The following is a 21,461-nucleotide window of genomic DNA, read 5'->3' as shown; positions in this document are numbered from 1 at the left end:
AATAACCAAATAAAAGAATGAAAATAAATGAGTGTTTTCTGATTCATTTATTAGCCTTAGGTGCAGCAACAGAAAAAAAGGGGTTCGAATGAAATAGAAAGAAAGGCCATTTGCAACATTTATGAGAAAATGTCCATGTTTATACTTCATTTGTAATAATTCCCACTGATGCATCCATCTATTGACTCTTGTTCATAACATTTTCAGAGGTAATAAAAGAAGGTAGGAGATGGAAATGGTGGTAACCAGGATGTTCTTGTTGATCATGCTCTCTGCAGGTGCATCATGAACATCTAATGTCAACATGTCAGGCAGGTGGAGAATGATGACAAACCACAATTGGTGCAATTCCTCCTCATAATTATTCATTAGTAGTTAATTTTAATTTACTTCAAATTATGCTCTTCAACTCAGTTCTGTTTTAAAGGTAGGAGAAGAATAAAAATAGTCTGAAATCCTGTCGCACAGATCCATTTTAATCAAAGGGATTTTATAAAGCTATACACCAGATGGCAGCAAATTCCCATACTGTGCATACGGAAGATCAGTATGAAAAAATATTTTTCAATGGCTCACAATTACAATCGCTAATAACTCGTGGCGGGTGGGAACTAACGAGGTGAAAATACTTCGTTTTTGTACTTAACTATAGCTACTCCTAAAAGTGTATGTAATCAACGTGAGCATGACTGTTACTGAGGAATTATCTATTTTTAAAATAACCCATCTATTTACTCTACTTAGTCAAATAGTCTCAATACCTTCAAATTTTAGTGAATGACTGACGACACAAAGTTTATATATGGCGGGAAACACTCAGGTGACTCGAAGTTCCGCTCTGAGACCCCCAGTTTGGCCAACTTTCAAAATTGTCCGATATGCATGTGTGATACATCATTGCAAAGCTTAAAATCTCAACAATTTTGAACGGGAGGGCAGTAAAAAAAGAAACATTTAAACAGCAAAACCCTAACTGGAGGTGAGAGCATCATAGAGCATAATATCTCGTTAAAATCATGGTGTCTTTAATTATCGCGTAATTACCTCTTTTCGATCCAAAATCTCCATGTAGCATGTATCACCGAGTGTCAAGACACAGCTGTGAATGGCCACAGCCAGATTTTTGGGGGATTTTATGGGTGAAACATGGTAATATAACAAGGGTCGCGATGCAGAAATCGCTGACATCAAAGAGTGGTCGAGATCTTTTCATATATTTACCCTTTTAATTTAACTTTTTTTTTTTTTTCAATTCTTTGTTTGGATCGATTATTATCTAAAATATTGGGGGAAATTATTCACTCGCATACTTTTACTTTTAAACAAATTTCGTCACAATGAAAAAAATTGTCTGTTTTTTTTTTTTTTTTTGTTACTGTCGCATTTTCCCAAATATTTTAGATAAACGATCCAAACAAATAAAAATTGAATGGAAAAAAAAAAAACGTTTAAAAGGGTAAATATATGAAAAAGAAAATCTCGACCACTCCTTGATGTCTGCGATTTCTGCATCGCGGCGCTTATTATATGACCATGTTTTACCCATAAAACCCCCAAAAATCTGGCTGTGGCCATTCACATCTGTGTCTTGACACTCGATGATACATGCTACATTGACATTTTGGATCGAAAAGAGGTAATTACGCGATAATATTTTGTTAAAATCATGGCATCTTTAATTATGCTCTATCATGCTCTATCATGCTCTCCCCTCCAGTTAGGGTTTTGCTGTTTAAATATTTCTTTTTTTACTGCCCTCCTCCAACTTCGAGTCACCTCAGTGTTTTCTGCCATATATACAGTATATATTTTGAATAAAAATGTCAACCGGAAGATCAACTGTGGCTGAGATTTTTATTTGAGATTTTTGCTAGCGGCACAGCTAAATAAATACACTTACCAGAGATGATGAGCATAATAAAATAAATAAAATGCATTAATAGTTGCAGCTCAGTCTACGGATGTGATTTGGTAGTCAAAGTTCTGACCTAACCAACCAATCAGAGGACGATTTGTAAATCCCATGACCAACACTACTGATTGTGCACGTTTTGGGTAGATGGCAACAGAGGCTAATGTTTGGACCATACGCGGAGATTAAGGTGATGGAGGGGGGCATGTCCCCCCTGGTGGACGGAAATGCCAATGTACTGAATTGACTTTCCTATATATACAGTATATATATTATATATATATATGAATGTAAAATTAAGACTTTGCCGGTAAAATATTGTCTATACAAGCTGTAAATCAATAAAAGAAAAAAATGAATCAAATGAACAAAAAACATTTTTATAATGGGTCAAAATTATTTTTCAAACAGATCATGTGACAAGCACCTTAGAGACGGTCATTTGCTTAGCCAAAACCACCTGAGGATAGAAGAGGCAAGATGGATATACGTAACTTTTCAAACCTAAGCTTTCAAAAGCGACAATTACTGAGCGAGAAGGATTGAAGATGTGGACCATGACTCGCCGGAGAGCACCGCTAAAATGGTGAGCAGAGTTTCAGTTTGCCCCACTAAAGACGCTCATTGTACATTAGAGCCACTACCTGGCGTACCACGTTCAATGAACGACGATCTTGGCCAAAAGCGTATCTGTCCTAAGTTGCCTGATTTAGAATTCCCCTGAAAAATGATGGGGAAACAATGCTAATTTTTAACACAGTATTATATTCCTCGCTGGAATATTCAGTCAAAAAGATGCTGCGTCAACTTCTCCACCAGGTAAGACAGAAAAACACATGCGCTCACACATGTACACACACAGCTGGGATGCCTGTATGTACAAGCATGAGCTAAGCTACTATTCGAGCATATTTTTTGTAAGGTAATTTTATTGCTGACACTGCGTTTCGGGGTCATCAACCTGTTTTGCCCTCCTGCCACAAAAGTCAAAGTCCGCCTATGGTTTGGACCCCAAAAAAAAAAATTAAAATACTATGTACATCCCCAAGTCTACCGTTAATCACTTGAATTTAATATTTACAACAAGGATTATAAACCATTCTTTAAAGTAGGAAATAATTATTTTGTACAGCCCCTGCCCTGCCACACCCTAAACTCACCCTCCCCACACATCTGTGCTCTTTGATGTTTTAGTGTAAGAATTAATTATTGACAAACTAGACAAGTAGTAACCAACTTGGGGGGTTGGGTGGGACTCCTAAGGGGTAATATGAAAATTAACAGGGAAATGCTGCATTGTGATGTAGTTATTTAAAGTCTTAATCCTCAAGAGTGAAAAAAATAGCGATAGTTCTGTCTTATCATTGTGCTGTTGGTCTCAAACACTAAGATGACGTAAAAGTGAACATGTTTAATTGTGGGAATGCATATCAGACATATAAAATAAACAGTGGAGAGTAAAAAGTTTATATATATATATATACACACAAGATGCGACAGGGCATTAAATTACAAGGCATTTCAAATATACAGTTCATAGTTGATTATATTGTAGCTCCTCTAAGATGCAGGCTGAACATAAATGCTACTGTAAAACATCATCCAAGAACCTAGTAAAACCTGAGTTTGACATTAAAGCGAGATGGTTTCAAGTATCAACTCGTCACCACTATGGAGAGCAACAGTGTGGAATGAGGCTACAGCAAGCATTTGGTTTAAAAAAGCTTTCTGATGCCCCCCCCCCAAAAACACAAATATTCCAGCAAACAACCAATCAATCGCTCGGGTGCCATTGGAAATAATCCCATTTTAGAAAGAAGAAAAATGTTTACGCTCACACCTCATCCACTTTTTCATGGTGTTGAATTGTCCAGTTAGGATCGATGAACGGGAATATTCACAAGCTTGAGACACTTTATTATACAATAAAATGTCTAAGAAACATTTGGCATATTTGGACAAACTTTCTGTCTTGGGAACACTTTGAGTACAGCTATGGCAGTAAATGACCTTGCCTTTTTATTTTCAATGTTAATACTTGCAAGATTCCAGTTATCATATGAGCAACTGTCAAAACGTAATACAGTAACTAAACTCAAGTTGGAAACCGGTGAGCTCATGGAGGAGACAAGTAACACACTTTTTTTTTTTTTTTTTGCAAGTACAGCAGGAGTGCAAGATCTTCAGCAAAATGATGGATTCAGTATTTTTTTTAAATATTTGTCAGCTCTTCCTATTAACCTTCGACATTTGGACATTCCCCCTCACTTCTCACAAATGTGACTGTGACACTCCAGTGCCCTATTTATTACATTCTAAGAAGCAATCAGTCAGAAATGTTATTGCATTGTAGGCGAACATCACAACAGTGAGTGTTCGATGTCAGTGTAAAAATGTTGAAACAGCAAAGCTACAGTGTCTGTCTGAGGTTGTGTGCTTAAAATTAAATAATGGCCAGATGTTCATGCTAAGGCAAAAAAGACTTAATACAAAAACATGCCTTTGCAGATATTAGATACTAATTACACTTATGCTAATGATCAAAAAACATACTTCTTTGACGTAGTAAATGTTTGGTGAAATAAAAAAATAGATTATATCAGAGCAAAAATACTGAGGTCACGAGCGAAATCCCCCGTGTGAAACTAAGACCAAAAAGATGTTCTTGAACTTGCATTGAACTTACATTTTTGATGTTTTATTTCGTCATACTGTATCTGTGTAATGAACTATTACCAAGACATCTCTGCTATAATATTTTTTTTGCCCTAATATCAAAAGTATAATGTTGAGAATGTTTTGGAAAGAAAACAAAACACCAAGAAAGTATAAGCTGTTGATTGACTATAGCCTGCGGACGGCTAACACTCCCCAAATGTACACACGGTATGTACAGTACATAAAAGAGCACAAAGACGGACATGTGTGCTGCTTCCGTCAGTGCTTCATCCCTGTGCAAAAACACATACTTGTGTTTATGTTTGCCAGTGAGAGGGAACGGATGGCCCGTTTTACTGTTTGGTCTGTTTCAGCTTCTCAATGTGATGACAGAGTTTGAGTGCGGGGCCCAGCTTCAGTCCCATGTACTTCATGATGACATCACTGCGCAAAAGCATCAGAGCCTTACCGTCGATCTCCTGTAGAGAGACAAACGAACTTTAGCAGGCAAGACAACTATCAACTATTAAAAGAAAAGACTAGACATAACTGGAGTACCCACATGCTTCCTAAACAGCTCCACATGTGGACCAAGCGTATGCGGGTCAGCATCTTGAACAAACCGGATCACGTCATCAACAGACCAGGAAGAGGCGTCGCTCCCTGAACTTTCCTTGTCTTGTGTGACGTGGTCTGGACCAGTTGTTGAACTAGCTGCTGGAGAAAATAACAAGAAAATGAGCTTTGTTCCAATTAGAATTAAACAGGAATGAAGGTGGCTTCTCACTTTAGGAACTTAACAACATTCATTTTGGCTGGAAAGGCTGAATTATGAATTAATAAAATGTTCATGAAACAAAATTAATCAAATAAAAAATACATTCTGGTTATGGCCCCCACTAAGACTTTTAAGTTGCTTAATTATTTTATCTTGTTTAACTCATTTACTGCCATTGATAACAACAAACGTCAAATTCATTTAAACTGGGCGAACTGGCTGTGAATGCTCATGCTTCGGTGCCATTGACAGCGCTAGACGTCCAATCCATTTTGACTGGAAGAGGCTGGCAGTGAAAGATGCCAGCTGCCAGCCCCTCCCAGTCAAAATGGATTAGCGTCTAGTGATGTCAGAGAGTTAAATGCAAACGACTAATTTTCTCCCGATTAGTCAGCCGACTATTTTTACGATTTGTTGACTAATTTAATATATATATTTTTTTTTTTAACTAATTTAGCAATTAAATTTTTGTTGACGCTTATTAATTCACAAAAACATTTTGGAACACTTAAATTCTTTATTAAAGTAGAAATAAACATGTAAATAACAATAATAAATCACAAAAACACAATTAGGTCAAATGTTGATAGCATTAACTAGTGTAAAAGAATGGAATGTAAACAGATTCAGAACACTGATTTCACCTTTCCAACATGATTTTTAAAAAATTCTTTAAAAAAATGTCTACCATCATTATAGCACACGACTATTATAGTATTATAATAATTATAATAATTATTCATTGCCAACCAGATTTTTCATAAAGGGTGTCATTTTAAAGCTATTCTTAATGTAGAATCTGAATTCTGAAATACGTGGGATTAACTCCAGAAATCGTTATTTATAAGACGAACATGACATGCTTTTATTTTGAAATGTTTGCCGGAAGTAGGTTCGCTAAACCGCTAACCGTGAGCTTTACACTCCACAATAAAAGCACTTTTCGTCATTCCATATGGTGCCAGTAATATATATATATATATATATATATATATATATAAAAATTTTCAATTTTTTTTTCGTTTGCAAATGCTGTTAACCAGCGATTTTTCATGTTTAACTGAAAGTTTGTGTTTTGGAGAAAACTGCCAATGTTTTATAGCAGGCAAAAGTAGGTTGTCTTTTTTTCCCCATTAGCCTTGATGTAGCAATGCTAACTTATACGGTCCAGTCTTTAATATAGGTGTGTTTCCTTATTTTGTATGTCTCAACTTTAATACTATGGCGTGTTGATGACCAATAAACATCTGTGAAAGGAATTGGAGTCTCATATGCCATCAATAACCTGTCGTCTTTCAAAATTACAACTGGGTGACGGCGCTTTAGGTGTTCATTCACGGCTGACGTGCAGTCAAGCTTGGCATTAAACAGACAGAACACAACAGTGTTCCCTCCTTTGTTTGGTTGAAAAAAGTCAATGTTTTGGCCACTCTGATGCACTTTTTTGGCGCTGTGCCACTTTTCTCACTTGCATACCGACCGTCCTCAACTTTCCACCCATATATTTTCTCAACCCTTCACTAACAGTCGACGGGATGTTGTGCTTGTCGACGCATTTATGCCATCGATGACGTCGACTATGTCGACTAGTCAGGACAGATCTACTTGTGTTTTTGCAAAAACCTTACAATACCATTTAAAAACAATATTAATACATTTAGATTAAATCAAAAATATGTATAAAAATGTGCTGTGTGATCCTACCTTCCACGCGTCTGTGTGCGGGCACTTGTCCGAGTTCACTTGGGTTAGAGCTGACTCTTCTTAAAGGTGGAGGCGTGTGTGAGTGCGAGGCGTAATACGGCCGTTCCCTCTTGGTCGCTCGATAGTCCGGCGCTATGTGAGGGGGTCGCGTGTTGGGAGTGGGATCCTTTTTGGAATCGTTGTTAGATGAGCTGTTTTCTGTGTGAGATAGCGGTTCTGAAAGGAGAGATCGACAATACATGAAATCTGATTTCTTAAAATGACTGATTTGAAATTTATAACATAGTACGATACGTTCACTTTTTTTTTTTTTAATTTTACAATTCAAACCTCCCTGTTTCGAAATATGAATATGGCACATAAACATTCAGCATGCTGTAAACAGTGAACAATTGCTATTCCACAGATTTTTTGCAGCCTACAGGGAGTCCTAATGAAATTTTTTTTGGACTGCTCAATGAACCATTTTGTGCCAGAACACTGACAAACTCACAACATAATTTTTATAAAAGAGATTGAACAATATATTCAGACATTTGTTGCATGATTGACAGGTGTCTAAAGCTGTCATTGTGTGAGACGTTCTGGTTTGCCTTAGCTCTACGCTTCGTGATATTTATCTTTATAACCTTGATGTACAAGAATAATGGTTAATGTCACGTCAGAAGTAAAAATTGCAAAATTCATAAAAAAAATAAAAAATGAAGCCAAATCTAACAAATTAATTAATTTAAGATGACTGTATGGTTTACAAGCTGAGCAATGTAAATGCTCTAATGCTTTTATGCTTTTCACAAAGCAATGTTCAATTGCTATAATGTATCATTTCAAAAATACAAACCTACATATGGTGACTGGCACCAATTAATTAATTACAAAAAGCCCAAGTATGACAATTTTTAAAAAAATAAATAAACAAATAAGAGTACAGTAATTCAAATTAAATGTACATCCCATAAAAATATTTATACATTATAAAATTACTAAATGAAAATATTTTGTACTTAGCGTTTGAATGCAACTGTGCTAGATTAAAAACACTAATGTAATTGATGATGTGAAGATATACAGTACTGTCATTCTGTTTTATTTGAATACATATAATGATCATAAAGTTGTATTCTTTAAAGAAAAAATATTACAATTTGACTGTCTGGTCTGGTTCAGGTTTTAGACTTTAATAGCACAATTTTATCTTGGAAAATTACAACATTAATCTCATATACTTATGACTTTTTACCCGAAATGATAACAATGTCATTATGCAACGTCACATTTTTTTTCTCAAAAAACTTTATTAATTTGTGATTTATTAGCTGGAGGGCAACAATTTTAAGGTACACGTACGTAGTATGAATGCACGGTATATTTAACTCATTAGCTGCCATTGACGGAGATGAACATCAAATGGTTTTTTTTTTTGTCTGCTTTTAATTAGCATAGAAATTATGATGGGTCCTTGAAAAAAAGTGTTGGAAGGGAAAAGAGTACTTAATGTAGGCAGGCAATGGTGTATTTTTCAAGCTATAATAAATTAACATTTTAACACACATCACGTTTTTGAGTAGTGATCTATCATAGTTACAAACCTGACTTTGTCCTTTCAAAGAAGCGTGTGTTTTTGCTAAAGGGGCTGAAAGGCTGCGAGCTGAATAAACTGACACTCTCGAGATGCTGACACATGTTCTCCAAAAACCTCAGAACAGTGGACGCACTGGAGACAGACGGGAGCTTGACGTAACGGATGCCGTGCTCGGAGCGCACTGTAAGACACAACAAAAACACATACTGTATGAGTCCGTGCACCGTATAGACTCACACCTGCTCACACACAGGCTGAATGGATCCACAGTTAAAGGAAAACAGCAGATGGTTTGGGGTTAAGCGCCCTCCTTTTATCAGCACAAACCCACAACCCTCAATCTGCGCAACACCCTCCCACCCAAGCCAAGCTTGCACAAACACACAAATTAACGCCCCCAGCCCCTCCCTATTTACCCAGAGCTTTCCCAATTCGTCCCCCTCAAGGGAGACTCAATCCCAGCATCCAAAAACAGGTTAGATGCACATGTCACTTCTGATTACAGTCCCAGTGCTCATATCAGATGTGGCCACTGGCATTGTCTTTTATATTCCTCCTGTCTGCCAGCAATTTCTTCCCAAAATGCACACGCGCAGTCATTAACATTCATTTTTGAATGACTTCCAATTTGATCTGGTTGATTCCCTACATGCAGCAGAGAATGTGTACTGATTATTAACGATCTAAAATAAAGCCAAACTATTGTAATTGAAACATTGTTAGTGCTGTGGTGGCTCTTATCATAGTACGCAGGCATAGCAGATGAATAAATACTAGTAGAAGTGTAACCGATCGATTGGAGACCATTTCATATATTTGGGGGGAACAGTAATTAGTCAATCATAAAGAAATAGAATTTATCTTGTCCGCCGATCGTGTCTAGAGGTAGTTAGCCACATTAGCCTTTTATCATTTAGTCATGGACATTTGTGGTTACTAAGATGAGCATATAAGCGCACTAGTTGGATATTTCAATATTTTTTTTACCCTAACATAATGTTTATAATTAAACCGTCGGTCGGTCTTTGCTACGTTAATGTGTCAAGGAGTGCAATTTGTATTGATGTTTTTAACTTTTCATTTTTTTTTTTTTAAACTGCATGCAGTTATAAAAAGACAGTCTTGGTTCACAGGTAATGTTCAACGTTTTCCAGTAAAATAAAATTAATTCGAGTATTAAAGGTGCATGCTGTTGCCTATGAAAAAAAAAACAGGATCACCAAAAATTGCTTTGAATAGCTTTCAAACACTGGTGATTGGCCAGAAAACTGATTGGTTCAACCCTAAAAACTGGACAAACAATGTTGTTAATGTGATCTCTCCATCGGAGACTTATAACTACTTCACGTAAAGTCTGGAACGTACACCCCATGATTTTTTTTTTTTTACAGTTCCCAACTGCATTCAATTAAAAGCAGGATCTAAACACCAATTAGAAACATGTTAAAGAAGAAGGTGAAAGAGTTTAGAATATTGGGAAATGAATTTAGTGCCTCTTGAAGCTCTACCAGCCTTTCCAAATCAAATAATCAGCTTTTTCACAGAACAGCACCAGCATCAAATTACCAAAATCAACTGTGTTAAACCCTGCAAGATAATACTGTATAACCAATTTCAACCCATAACGCAAGACTAACAAAACACATTTACTGCAACTAAAGCCCAGACAAAAACCCACCAATAATAAATTGCGGGTTTTTTTCCCCCCGTGTGTGCATACAGTGGGGCAAATAAGTATTTAGTCAACCACCAATTGTGCAAGTTCTCCTACTTGAAAAGATTGAGAGGCCTGTAATTGTCAACATGGGTAAACCTCATCCATGAGAGAGAATGTGGGGGGGAAAAAACAGAAAATCACATTCTTTGATTTTTAAAGAATTTGTCTCCAAATTAGAGTGGAAAATAAGTATTTGGTCACCTACAAGCAAGCAAGATTTCTGGCTGTCAAAGAGTTCTAAATTCTTCTAACGAGGCTCCACTTGTTACCTGTATTAATGGCACCTGTTTTAACTCATTGTCGGTATAAAAGACACCTGTCCACAATCTCAGTCAGTCACACTCCAAACTCCACTATGGCCCAGACCAAAGAGCAGTCGAAGGACACCAGAGACAAAACTGTAAACCTGCACCAGGCTGGGAAGACTGAATCTGCAATAGGTAAAACGCTCGGTGTAATGAAATCAACTGTGGGAGCAATTAGAAAATGGAAGACATACAAGACCACTGATAATCTCCCTCAATCTGGGGCTCCATGCAAGATCTCACCCCGTGGCGTCAAAATGATAACAAGAACGGTGTGCAAAAATCGCAGAACCACACGGGGGGGACCTAGTGAATGACCTACAGAGAGCTGGGACCACAGTAACAAAGGCTACTATCAGTAACACAATGCACCGCCAGGGACTCAAATCCTCCAATGCCAGACGGGTCCCCCTGCTGAAGAAAGTACACGTCCAGGCCCGTCTGCGAAGAAGAGGACTGGGAGAATGTGCTATGGTCAGATGAAACCAAAATAGAACTTTTTGGTAGAAACACAGGTTCTCGTGTTTGGAGGAGAAAGAATACTGAATTGCATCCGAAGAAAACCATACCCACTGTGAAGCATGGGGGTGGAAACATCATGCTTTGGGGCTGTTTTTCTGCAAAGGGACCAGGACGACTGATCTGTGTAAAGGAAAGAATGAATGGGGCCATGTATCGAGAGATTTTGAGGGAAAATCTCCTTCCATCAGCAAGGCCATTAAAGATGAGACGTGGCTGGGTCTTTCAGCATGACAATGATCCCAAACACACAGCCAGGGCAACAAAGGAGTGGCTTCGTAAGAAGAATTTCAAGGTCCTGGAGTGGCCTAGCCAGTCTCCAGATCTCAACCCCATAGAAAATCTGTGGAGGGAGTTGAAAGTCCGTGTTGCCCAACGACAGCCCCAAAACATCACTGCTCTAGAGGAGATCTGCATGGAGGAATGGGCCAAAATACCAGCAACAGTGTGTGAAAAGCTTGTGAAGAGTTACAGAAAACGTTTGGCCTCCGTTATTGCCAACAAAGGACACATAACAAAGTACTGAGATGAACTTTTAGTATTGACCAAATAATTATTTTCCCCCATGATTTGCAAATAAATTCTTTAAAAATCAAACAATGGGATTTTCTGTTTTTTTTTTCACATTCTGTCTCTCATGGTTGAGGTTTACCCATGTTGACAATTACAGGCCTCTCTAATATTTTCAAGTGGGAGAACTTGCACAATTAGTGGTTGACTAAATACTTATTTGCCCCACTGTATATGACTACTAACCTCGGATGACCTCTCCTCCAGTGTGGGACTGGCTCTGTAGGAATGACAGCAGCACTGAGGGCTGGTACGTACAGTCCACACAGGCCTGGACAGCCTGCTGTAACACTGCGTTGACAGGTGCTGGCCCAAAGTGGTCTGGGAGCTGCTGCACCAGTTTGCGGTCAAGGTGGGGGCCATAGTCACCATGTTTGTTTACATATACGCACACTACATGGACAAGACCAAGGAAAAAAAACCATATAATATATGCTTTTCAACCAATTTTGTTGCACTTGTGTATACATTGGTGCTTACTGTGTTTTGTGCGGGCTACTACACTTACCTGTGCAGACTACATTTGCGTTGTTGTTATGGTGGTTATCTACTGAGACATGGCTAGTGCTTAATCTGGTCTCTGGTGGAGGAGCTGGAATTGATGATGATGATGATGAGCCAAGTGACGGCACTACCCGGGTCTTCCTCTATGGCAGAATGGAAGAAAACATTTTTTTAAGGTAATGGGTTGAAACATAAAAATAAGCATCATCATTTTACAGAGCACTCATTTAACTCATTGGCTGACATTACCAGCGGTGACGTACACAATCCATTTTGGCTGGGAGAGCTGACAGTGATCATTCGGCCGTAATGTGATATCCGCGCATGTGGATGCCACGTCTTTATTGGGTTAAGGTTTTTTTTTTTTTCCAATTCCCAAAAATAGTCGCTATGAAAGGATTTAGGAGTTGAGTAATACTTTATGTAAAAGTATGAATTTATATATATATATATATTTTTTTAAAATATGAAATACGTTATAAGGTCTATATACTGTATATGACAATCTTCAGATGTCACAGGTGGGTTCTCCACTATGACAAATTGGAGTTCAACGTACTACATATAAAACCATCTTTCCATATCACTCTAACCAAAAAAAAAAAAAAAAAAAAGCCAGGATCATCTCACCTTGCTACCAGGCTTGGGCCCTCGCTTTCTGTGTGGTCTGGGGGCCAGTTGAGTGGTCCGGACAGGGCTCTGTGCTGCACCGTTGTGCGACGCAGCCGCAGCAGCTTCTGCCGCAGCCTTCAACAAAGCAATAGTCTGCGACTTAGGACGGCGGCCTCGGACACCTTTGCGGACTGGTAGAGGCGGCAAAGGGTTGGGCAGTCGGTAAGAAGTCTGCATGGTGGATGAGGATGAGTTGGAGGTGGAACGGCGAGTTGTGAGAGAGGTTGAGGAAGACGAAACGGGGGCAAGGAGGGCACCTGGAAGTGTAACTGGAAAAGGAGGAGAAAAATCCGATGAGATACAGTATAACATAAGGTAACGACAAGTACAAATAAATCTCACTTGAACAAAGATATTGGGTGTAACTAAAAACAACTTAAGGCTTACACTCTGAGACTCAGACAGCCAAGCTCATGATCTATGACTTACTTTGTGTGTTTTATTAAGCCTTTAACAACCCAGTCGACCAATCAGGAAAGCTCATAAAGAGAGGAAAGACTCAGTTCTATTTTAGCCCTTACATTTTAACGAACATGCCAGAGCTACAGTTTGGTAAACAATATTTTTGAGTCAATTACTTTGTATTCTAAAACACATTTTGTTACTGTAGAATTCAAATAAAAGTGCACCTACACAGACATGATGAAGTTAGAAGTAGTGCTTTCTCATACAGTATCTCTAAGCTAAAATGGCATATTTTCTGCTGTGCTTCCATGCATTGCTAAAACAGCATAGTAATATATATTTTTTTAAAATCCAAAAATACAGGCACCCCTGTATTAAAAAGGTAACTTTTATTTGGGTTGGGTTTTTTTCTTTGTTTAATAATGCTCTTTTTCCATCAAGTGGTAGCTCAAACCTTTGAAGGAAGGACATATACGAAAATCAACAATTCGTTTCTTCCACACCAAACACATCCAAACACGCATTGATTGAAGGGCTGCCACTATTAATCGACAACAAATTGATTATCAAATTAATCGACATCTACTGTATTTTTCGGACTCTAAGTCGCACCACTGTAAGTCTAAGTACCAGCCCAAAAATGCACAATGAAGAGGAAAAAAAACATAAGTCGCACCGGAGTACAAATCGCATTTTTTGGGGAAATTTATTTGATTAAAAAATCCAACAATAAGAACAGACATGTCATATTGAAAGGTAATTTAAAATAAAAATAGAATAGAGAGCAATATATAGCATGCTAGCAAGCTAGCATGACACATAAACAACCAACTGAGAGAACATGCCCGGAATGTTAATGTAGCATAGCTATTAAGTGTTATTCAGATAACTATGGCATAAAGAACATGCTAACAAATTTAGTAAACCCTTACAAGTTTCTCGCCAACTCCAAACTTTCTTTCTGCTGCTCGATTTCATCTGCATATTTCAATACTTGCAGCTTGGAATCTGCAGAATATGATTTTCTTTTCGATGCCATTTTTTCAGCCCTTCTCAGTGGTTTTTATTTGTTTTTATAAGTTACCGCCAATGTTGAAACACAGGCCTTGAGCACCCTCCTGCGGTTTACTGTGAAAATGACATGAGAAATGATATGATAATGTGTTAACAATTTCACACATAAGTCGCTCCAGTCGCACCCCTGGCCAAACTATGAAAAAAAAAAATGCAACTTATAGTCCGAAAAATACTAAGTGTTTATTATTGATTGATTGGATATTGTTTACTGAAAAGTTGCGCAATTCCTCTTCCTCGAGTGTCTAACGGTAAATATTCTATGATTTCTGTAGTCCTCGATGAAAAAAATTAACCAAAATACGATATTTACAATCATTTGCTTTTGCTTGGGAAAAAGCTACACATGGTAGTTACACAATATTCATAGTCAGTCTTTTCTCAGTGTATAGTTTTTTGTTTCAATGCACATTTACAGTTAAAAGGTTAAGCCCAGAGTGGTATTTGTAACAGTCGATAACGTGATTAACATACAGTATGTGCCAGGTATTTGATGAATCCCAAAAGAAAATAGTGATTGGTCCACTATTAATGTAATCGCTTGTGGCAGCCCTAAATTAAGGACATTTAAGGCAATGCTCCACAATGCCTTTCAATTCAAGATTTGCACACGTCCTTTACCTCATAATTATCCATGAAAGTTAAAACAGAAAACTGTTCTGCAAGAAGACATTAATGACTGCTTCGTTAATCCAAAGGTCTGATTTAGATTAGTAGGTTTGATCACAGGTTCAATCTGAGCTATTTTTGCACATAAATTACTGATCGCTGTTGGAGTTTTGTCCCGTAAGAATTCAGTCGAATATCACAAGGAAACCACGTGATTTGAACAAAAAAATAATGTTCTGTGGGGTATAATTAAAATAAGAATTGACAACATGGCAAAATATGCTGTTGTTAGCACATTTTTAGACAAATGACTAAGGAAGTTCTAGTGTAGCATTCAATGAAATGAATAACAATGTTACCGATGTTAACAAAATGGTTAACATCAGTCGAAACTAAAACTCTGCATTTACTTAAAAAATGTTAGTGAGAGAAATTTCAATAATGTTTTTGGGAAAAGAAAATGTTTGAATATTAAAAAATATGCGTTAGAAATGGAGTCACAAGGAATGAAAATGGAAAATCAGAACGACAGCTACTCATTATTTCAATGCAAACATATTGTTAGGTGTGTGCCAGTGCCTGTCACTGAATGTGGAGGTTCTCGGGGGGCCGAGGTTTTCATTCAAACCTCCTGGAGAGGTGTTATGGAGGGACTAAAAGCTGCTTAATTGAGAAAGGAGTGGAAGTGGGTGTGGAATCATGCAGTGTTTTGTTCCGCATGGGAAGGGACAACTCAATTGCTCACTGGGAGCAGTCACATGTGCGAGCAGAGGAAAAAGCAAAGCATGCTTTTTCACAGCACACTTGAGAACAGTGACTCCTGTAAACCCATTCACAAGAGAAAACCAGGCACTTACTCTAATCTCTTCCATGACAATATTTGGATTGAGTAGTGTGGGCATTATTAACTCATTACATAAGCAATATGTGATCATATATTTTGTGATTACCTGTTTAATAAAAAAAATAAATAAAAAAAAGAAATTGCACCAGTGGCTGTGTCATTGAGAATAGTATGACACAGGCTTCAACGGCAAGAATTGAAATACAAGATGCTTTTTACGATTTCCACAACAATCTAATAAAACATTTGGAAAAAGTGAACAAAACGAAAGGATAAAAAAACCACGACTGTACCACTAATGGCTAACTCTGAATCTACAGGCAAAATAAATCCGCAATTAATCAATCAGTCCTGATACGAAAGATTAAAAATCGGGCTCCAAGGAGCGATAGACACAGACCCATGCTGCATAACTACCTACTAAGTTTCAAGACCATCAGTTAACATATAACAGTGGAATAAGTTAGATCCACAAGAACAAGAAGACAACAACTATGTAATTGAGTGGCAACGTGGCTGGCCTTCAGTCTGTAATAGTATTCTTAAAATTAGGACAGCCCAACAATACAAATTAAACACAGCATTGTACTGACGAAAAAGTATTGTGCATATTGGCAACATGAAGTACTGTATGTTTTGGTAATAAAAGAAAAAATATTCCAGAGTAGGCATCACACACATAATAGACATATGGCCCTGATCACGACTATATAATTCCAACTCGACCCGCTGACCTGTGTAACACAGCCTGAGGAAACATGTGAGAATGTGTGTGTGTCTGGGGGGGGGATGCGTGCGTATGTGCACACACATACATTAGAATGGGGACGCTGAGTGTGTGTCTGCTGTCTGGAGGGTGGAGGAGGGGCCCAAAAGAGTTCCTCCTCATTTAATTACACTATCCCCCCTGTTTTACAAACTGGGCTTCCCCTAATCATCAACTCATTCAAACACAAACAAACAGACAAACACACCTAGATGAAGAAGCTGAGAAACTACCTTGAGCTGTCTTGACTGACACACACACATTAAAAAAAAAAAAAAACCTCAACATTGGCCTAACAATGTTAGTAGGAGGATGCTTGATCTGACATTAACTGCTTCCTGATGTTCAACCCACAGACACACATGATCAAAAACAAAAGCAAATGCAGAGTCAGTAAAAGCAGCTCAAACTGTAGTTGGGGGGACGCAAAGCACCCATATCACAAATACGGTTGCTTACAAGTTTGTTCGCATCTGGAAAAAAAGTTTTACAACAACCAAAGCCACATACACGCTCAAAAATAGCAAAGAAAAAAACAACACTTCCTGATTCTGAATTGGATCATTGACCAATTTTGCCTTAACCAAACCCATGCAAGCACTCACTGATTTATGCGTGACCGCAGTTAGTCTTAAAATACATGCTGAATACATGTGAAGTTACTGCAAAGAAACGGACAGTCAACACACATGGTTTCTCACAAACGAGCCTCTCAAAGTTTCTACTATCATGTATGCAAACATGCTCACCAGGAAATATCCTCCAAAGAGCAAAAACTCTGCGCTGCAGCTGAGGCTTCCTGAATACTGATAGTAACAGCCGTGGTATTAGTGGTAATGACTGACAGTCGCTTCCTGTTCCTTTCTTTGCAACGACGTTCCGTTCACAGATTTTGTCTTTCGTCCGGTTCCAGCCCAAACTTTCTTGACTGTACTCTCATTCTCCACGCTTTATTGCTTCACGTAATCTCGCAGCCTTCACACTAGTCTACGCGCTACTCTTGTCTTCTCGGAGTCTACAACAAAGACCACTCTCCTGCCGCTGGTTGAAACTGCTGCGAAGCTTCCCTCCCTATGAATGAGAAGTGGGGAGGGGGGCGGGTTTGCATAGGGGCAAGGGAGGGGTCCGGAGCAAGAGGAGTGGGTGGGTGGGGTGAACAGCATTAGTGGGGTTGAATCCTTTATTCATGGTATCTGTAGGCTATATCGACAATCTGCATCAGTCACCTGCACCTCAGAAAGTCTCTAAGGGAGAGATTGGGGGGGTCAGTGTCAGGGGAAAAGGGGTTACTGCTGGGGCTAGAGGGGTGGGGTTTCAGCCTAGAGGATGGGTAAAAGGTTAAAGTGGGTGAGAGGGGCATCCTGATTGAAACGGGTGAAAATTCGCAGTAATAGCTGGTGCGCACAGAAGCTTGCTTTCACTCGGCACTCACGCTTACACACATACCCAGACAGGGGGTCCCCCTCACAGTAACCTGAGACTTTTCAGACATTTTCAGATGAGAGATGACCTAGCCAAATGTCAGGAAGCAGTGGCATGGACAGATATCAGCCAGTTCAAGGAACAATGAGGATCTTAGTGGTGGCAGGAAGCCTGACTCAAGTCTCTGACATCTTTATCAAGACTTGTAGGAGCAATGCTTGAGTGCCCAAAATTATCTTTTTTACTTTAATTAATTTCACTTCTGGGGATAAATTCCACAAAAAGTACAACTATCTAGGAGGTATTATTACTATTGCTATAAGTGTTTTTAATATTGTATTTTGTGTTTGAATTGTAAAGTTATTTGGTGTACTTGTTTTGTGATGTAGATAGCTAACCTGTGCATTTCACAAGGCAAAGAACCCGGCTCCTGTCGCATCGGTCTCTGCCTCGTTGGTTCGTTATTTTTTTTTTTTTTCGTGTAATGTAACTTTGCACAGAGCGTAGTAATTTTAAGAATATGAGTGTGAACAACTCTGGATTATTTGCCTGTCATGAGTGGATGTTTGCATAAATCACAAAGTCACACAGATCATTAAAAAAATAAAAGGGCCGTTTATATGGTGAAGCTCCGAGAATACAACAATTTCCATGTTTGCATTTATATGATTCCGTCTTGGTTCTGTCTCCATTCGAACAACAACACAATTCCGCATGAAAACGATGTAGTATTCATGCCAGGTCCAAGGGAGGAGTGCAGTTTACAAGGCGACAGCCAATGATGCACTTCCTTGACAACAACCTCTCAGCCCGGAAGACAACATACACATCCACTCCAAGCAATGGCGTGCACAGAGTTTTTCCTTTTGCTCCTTAAGGCACAAAAATGCAAACATTAAATATATTTAAATTAAAAATATTTTAAAAACAGTAAATTAAGGCCGAGATTCCACCACGTTTGCTGTTTTGGAATGTTTAGTAGCCACGCTGCACATGCCCAAAGTGATATGTACGAGTGCTGACGTCATCGTAGTGACAGCTTTCCACTTATATGGTTTCAGAGCAGGCCACGCAATCGAATCGTTCCGCTTTGGAGGCTGGATTCAAAAGGTTGCGTCTTCGTCTTCCATTTTTGCCGTCACCGTGTAAAGGCGAGGCCATTCCGCAACACAATCGTTGCGTCTTGGTGTCGCAGCGTCACCATGTAAACGGCCCCAAAGTTTGACAGACCACTCACACCCATACTCACAAAGTAGACTTTATTAATATTTTCTTTGTATATTGCTTTGTGCAGTATAATCGGATATTTTTAATATACTGTTACGAGCCCTACCTCCGAGTGAGCGAGGGACTACTCACTCTACCAGGAAGACTGCACAGGAGAGAGTCAACAGGAGCGCTTGCACGGATACAATTTAGTTTAAAAAAAACAATAACAACTAGGCCTGCAAGCAGGACTGAACGGGCCCTCGCAATCTAGCGCAACTCGGACAGTGTGCAGGTCAGGGTGGTGGCAGATCGTCCTCTCTAATCATCTCATTAGAACCTAACATGCTCGAACGTTGCCTCTTTACATTCACACACCTAAGAGATAAAAACCCCTATTGGACAGAGTACTACAAAAAAGGAGCGAATAAAGGGTCGTCACGGCAACAGACAGAGACATGTGGACATGGGCCGTAAAATAAATATTTCAAAAGGTCTTGAAACTATAATGACCAACCTGAAAAGAACTGGACATATATTAGAAAAATGAGTGACGTTCTATTGCCACTAGTTGGCGCTGTAGGGTTGATGCAAATGACCCCTACAGGACCCTTCAGAGTATGACTCAACAAGCACGAGATGTTTGGCGCAGATATGTTGTAGAAGTTATGACTTTCAAAACTTGTGGTGAGACGAAATGGCTTCAGTCATTTTCACTTCTCCTGTTGGACTCTTCTGCTTCAACCAAACCTCAGTATTTTTCATCAGGCACCTGAACACATATCTTATGGCTCCCCTGATGCAGGTTTCAGGTGAATATATTTTTTTCCTTGGAGGAGGAGCCTGTTTAGTAAAAAAAGGTATTTCCTGTTCCCACTAGGGGGCGCTTGGCCTAATGTATAATTTTTCAATGCACTCGTGTTAAGGGTGGGATCCCGCACATACATGCCAGATATGAAAAAGATTGAACGTTGTGTCAAGGAGCTATTAGTCTTTTACTGAATTTGTCATTTTGCCAAAAAAATGGCCGACTTAGGTCCACGCCCAGGTCAGACATGTGAATAAAAACGCACCATTTTGAAAATTTTAGATCTCTTATGTCTCCTGAATAGTCTCACCAATTTTGAAGATGATCCAACTAACTCCCTCTGTTAGAAGGTCTCAAATGTGCACCCTGTTAATTGATAAAAATTTCACATTCGATCAAAATACCCAATTTCCTGTTGGGTTTGGAATATGGGTTCAAGAGACTTTTTGGAGCAGTTTTGCACAAGGTATCGACTCCCCAAATTTCATTTCTCTACGTTAAAAAAACCTAATAGGAAACGCCTTTTTGAAAAATTCAAGGGGGCGCCACTGAGCCCTTTTGTTACATTTTTTTGTAACGTCGCAAAATTATCGAAATACACGCAAAGCCGCATGTATGTGCAAAATTTGGTGAGTTTTCGTGCATGTTCAGGCCTCCAAATGTAAACTGTACTACAAATGGATAAAAATTTCACATTCGATCCAAAATACCCGATTTTCTGTTGGATTTGGAAAATGGGTGCAAGAGACTTTTTGGAGCAGTTTTGCATAAGGTATGGACTCCCCAAATTTCATTGCTCTACGTTGAAAAAAAACAATAGGAAAGGCCTTTTTTAAAACTCCTTTCTGTCGCCACTAGTTGGCACTGTAGAGTTGATGCAAATGACCCCTACAAGACCCTTCGGGGTTTGACTCTCAACAAGCACGGGAAGTTTGGCACAGATATGTTGTATATCTGCTGAGTTATGACTGTTCAAAGTTTTTTGTGTGACAAATTGTTGACGGTCATTTTCACTTTCCTGTTTGGACCCCTCCGCCTCAACGAAACCTCAATATTTTTCATCAGGCACCTGAACACAGGTCTTAAGGCTCCCCTGATGCAGGTTTGAGGTCAACAGATTTTTTTCCCTTGGAGGAGGAACCTGTCTCGTAAAAAAAGGCATTTCCTGTTCTCACTAGGGGGCGCTAGGCCTAATGTGTAATATTTCAATGCACTCGTGTTAAGGGTGGGATACCGCATATACATGCCAGATATGAAAAAGATTGAACGTTGTGTCAAGGAACTATTAGTCATTTACTGAATTTGTCATTTTGCCAAAAAAATGGCCGACTTTGGCACCACGCCCAGGTCAGACCCGTAAATGAAAACGCACCATTTTAAAAACTTAAGCTCTCATATGTCTCCTG

At 38.8% G+C, this 21,461-nt stretch overlaps 1 protein-coding gene across 2 annotated transcripts in view; it reads right to left on the bottom strand.

The window, feature by feature from the left end:
- Positions 1-3,812: 3,812 nt before the first annotated feature.
- LOC130926697 (polycomb protein SCMH1-like) overlaps positions 3,813-21,461 on the bottom strand; it is a 32,979-nt gene continuing 15,330 nt past the window's right edge. Inside the window, exons 8-14 of one of the 2 annotated variants that reach the window (XM_057851783.1) lie at positions 12,880-13,190; positions 12,254-12,392; positions 11,932-12,138; positions 8,642-8,815; positions 7,053-7,268; positions 5,133-5,287; positions 3,813-5,049 (exon numbers count right to left, since the gene is read on the bottom strand). In XM_057851783.1, coding sequence (XP_057707766.1) covers positions 4,924-5,049; positions 5,133-5,287; positions 7,053-7,268; positions 8,642-8,815; positions 11,932-12,138; positions 12,254-12,392; positions 12,880-13,190 — 1,328 coding nt within the window. In that variant the 3' untranslated portion in view covers positions 3,813-4,923. The remainder of the gene's footprint in view (positions 5,050-5,132; positions 5,288-7,052; positions 7,269-8,641; positions 8,816-11,931; positions 12,139-12,253; positions 12,393-12,879; positions 13,191-21,461) is intronic. The other variant, XM_057851794.1, reaches the window with a different exon arrangement.

The sequence above is a fragment of the Corythoichthys intestinalis genome, chromosome 1 (assembly GCF_030265065.1).
Source record: "Corythoichthys intestinalis isolate RoL2023-P3 chromosome 1, ASM3026506v1, whole genome shotgun sequence".
Taxonomy (NCBI): domain Eukaryota; kingdom Metazoa; phylum Chordata; class Actinopteri; order Syngnathiformes; family Syngnathidae; genus Corythoichthys; species Corythoichthys intestinalis.
Note: the sequence above shows the minus strand (reverse complement) of the source record. Positions and strands in the feature narration are given on the sequence as shown.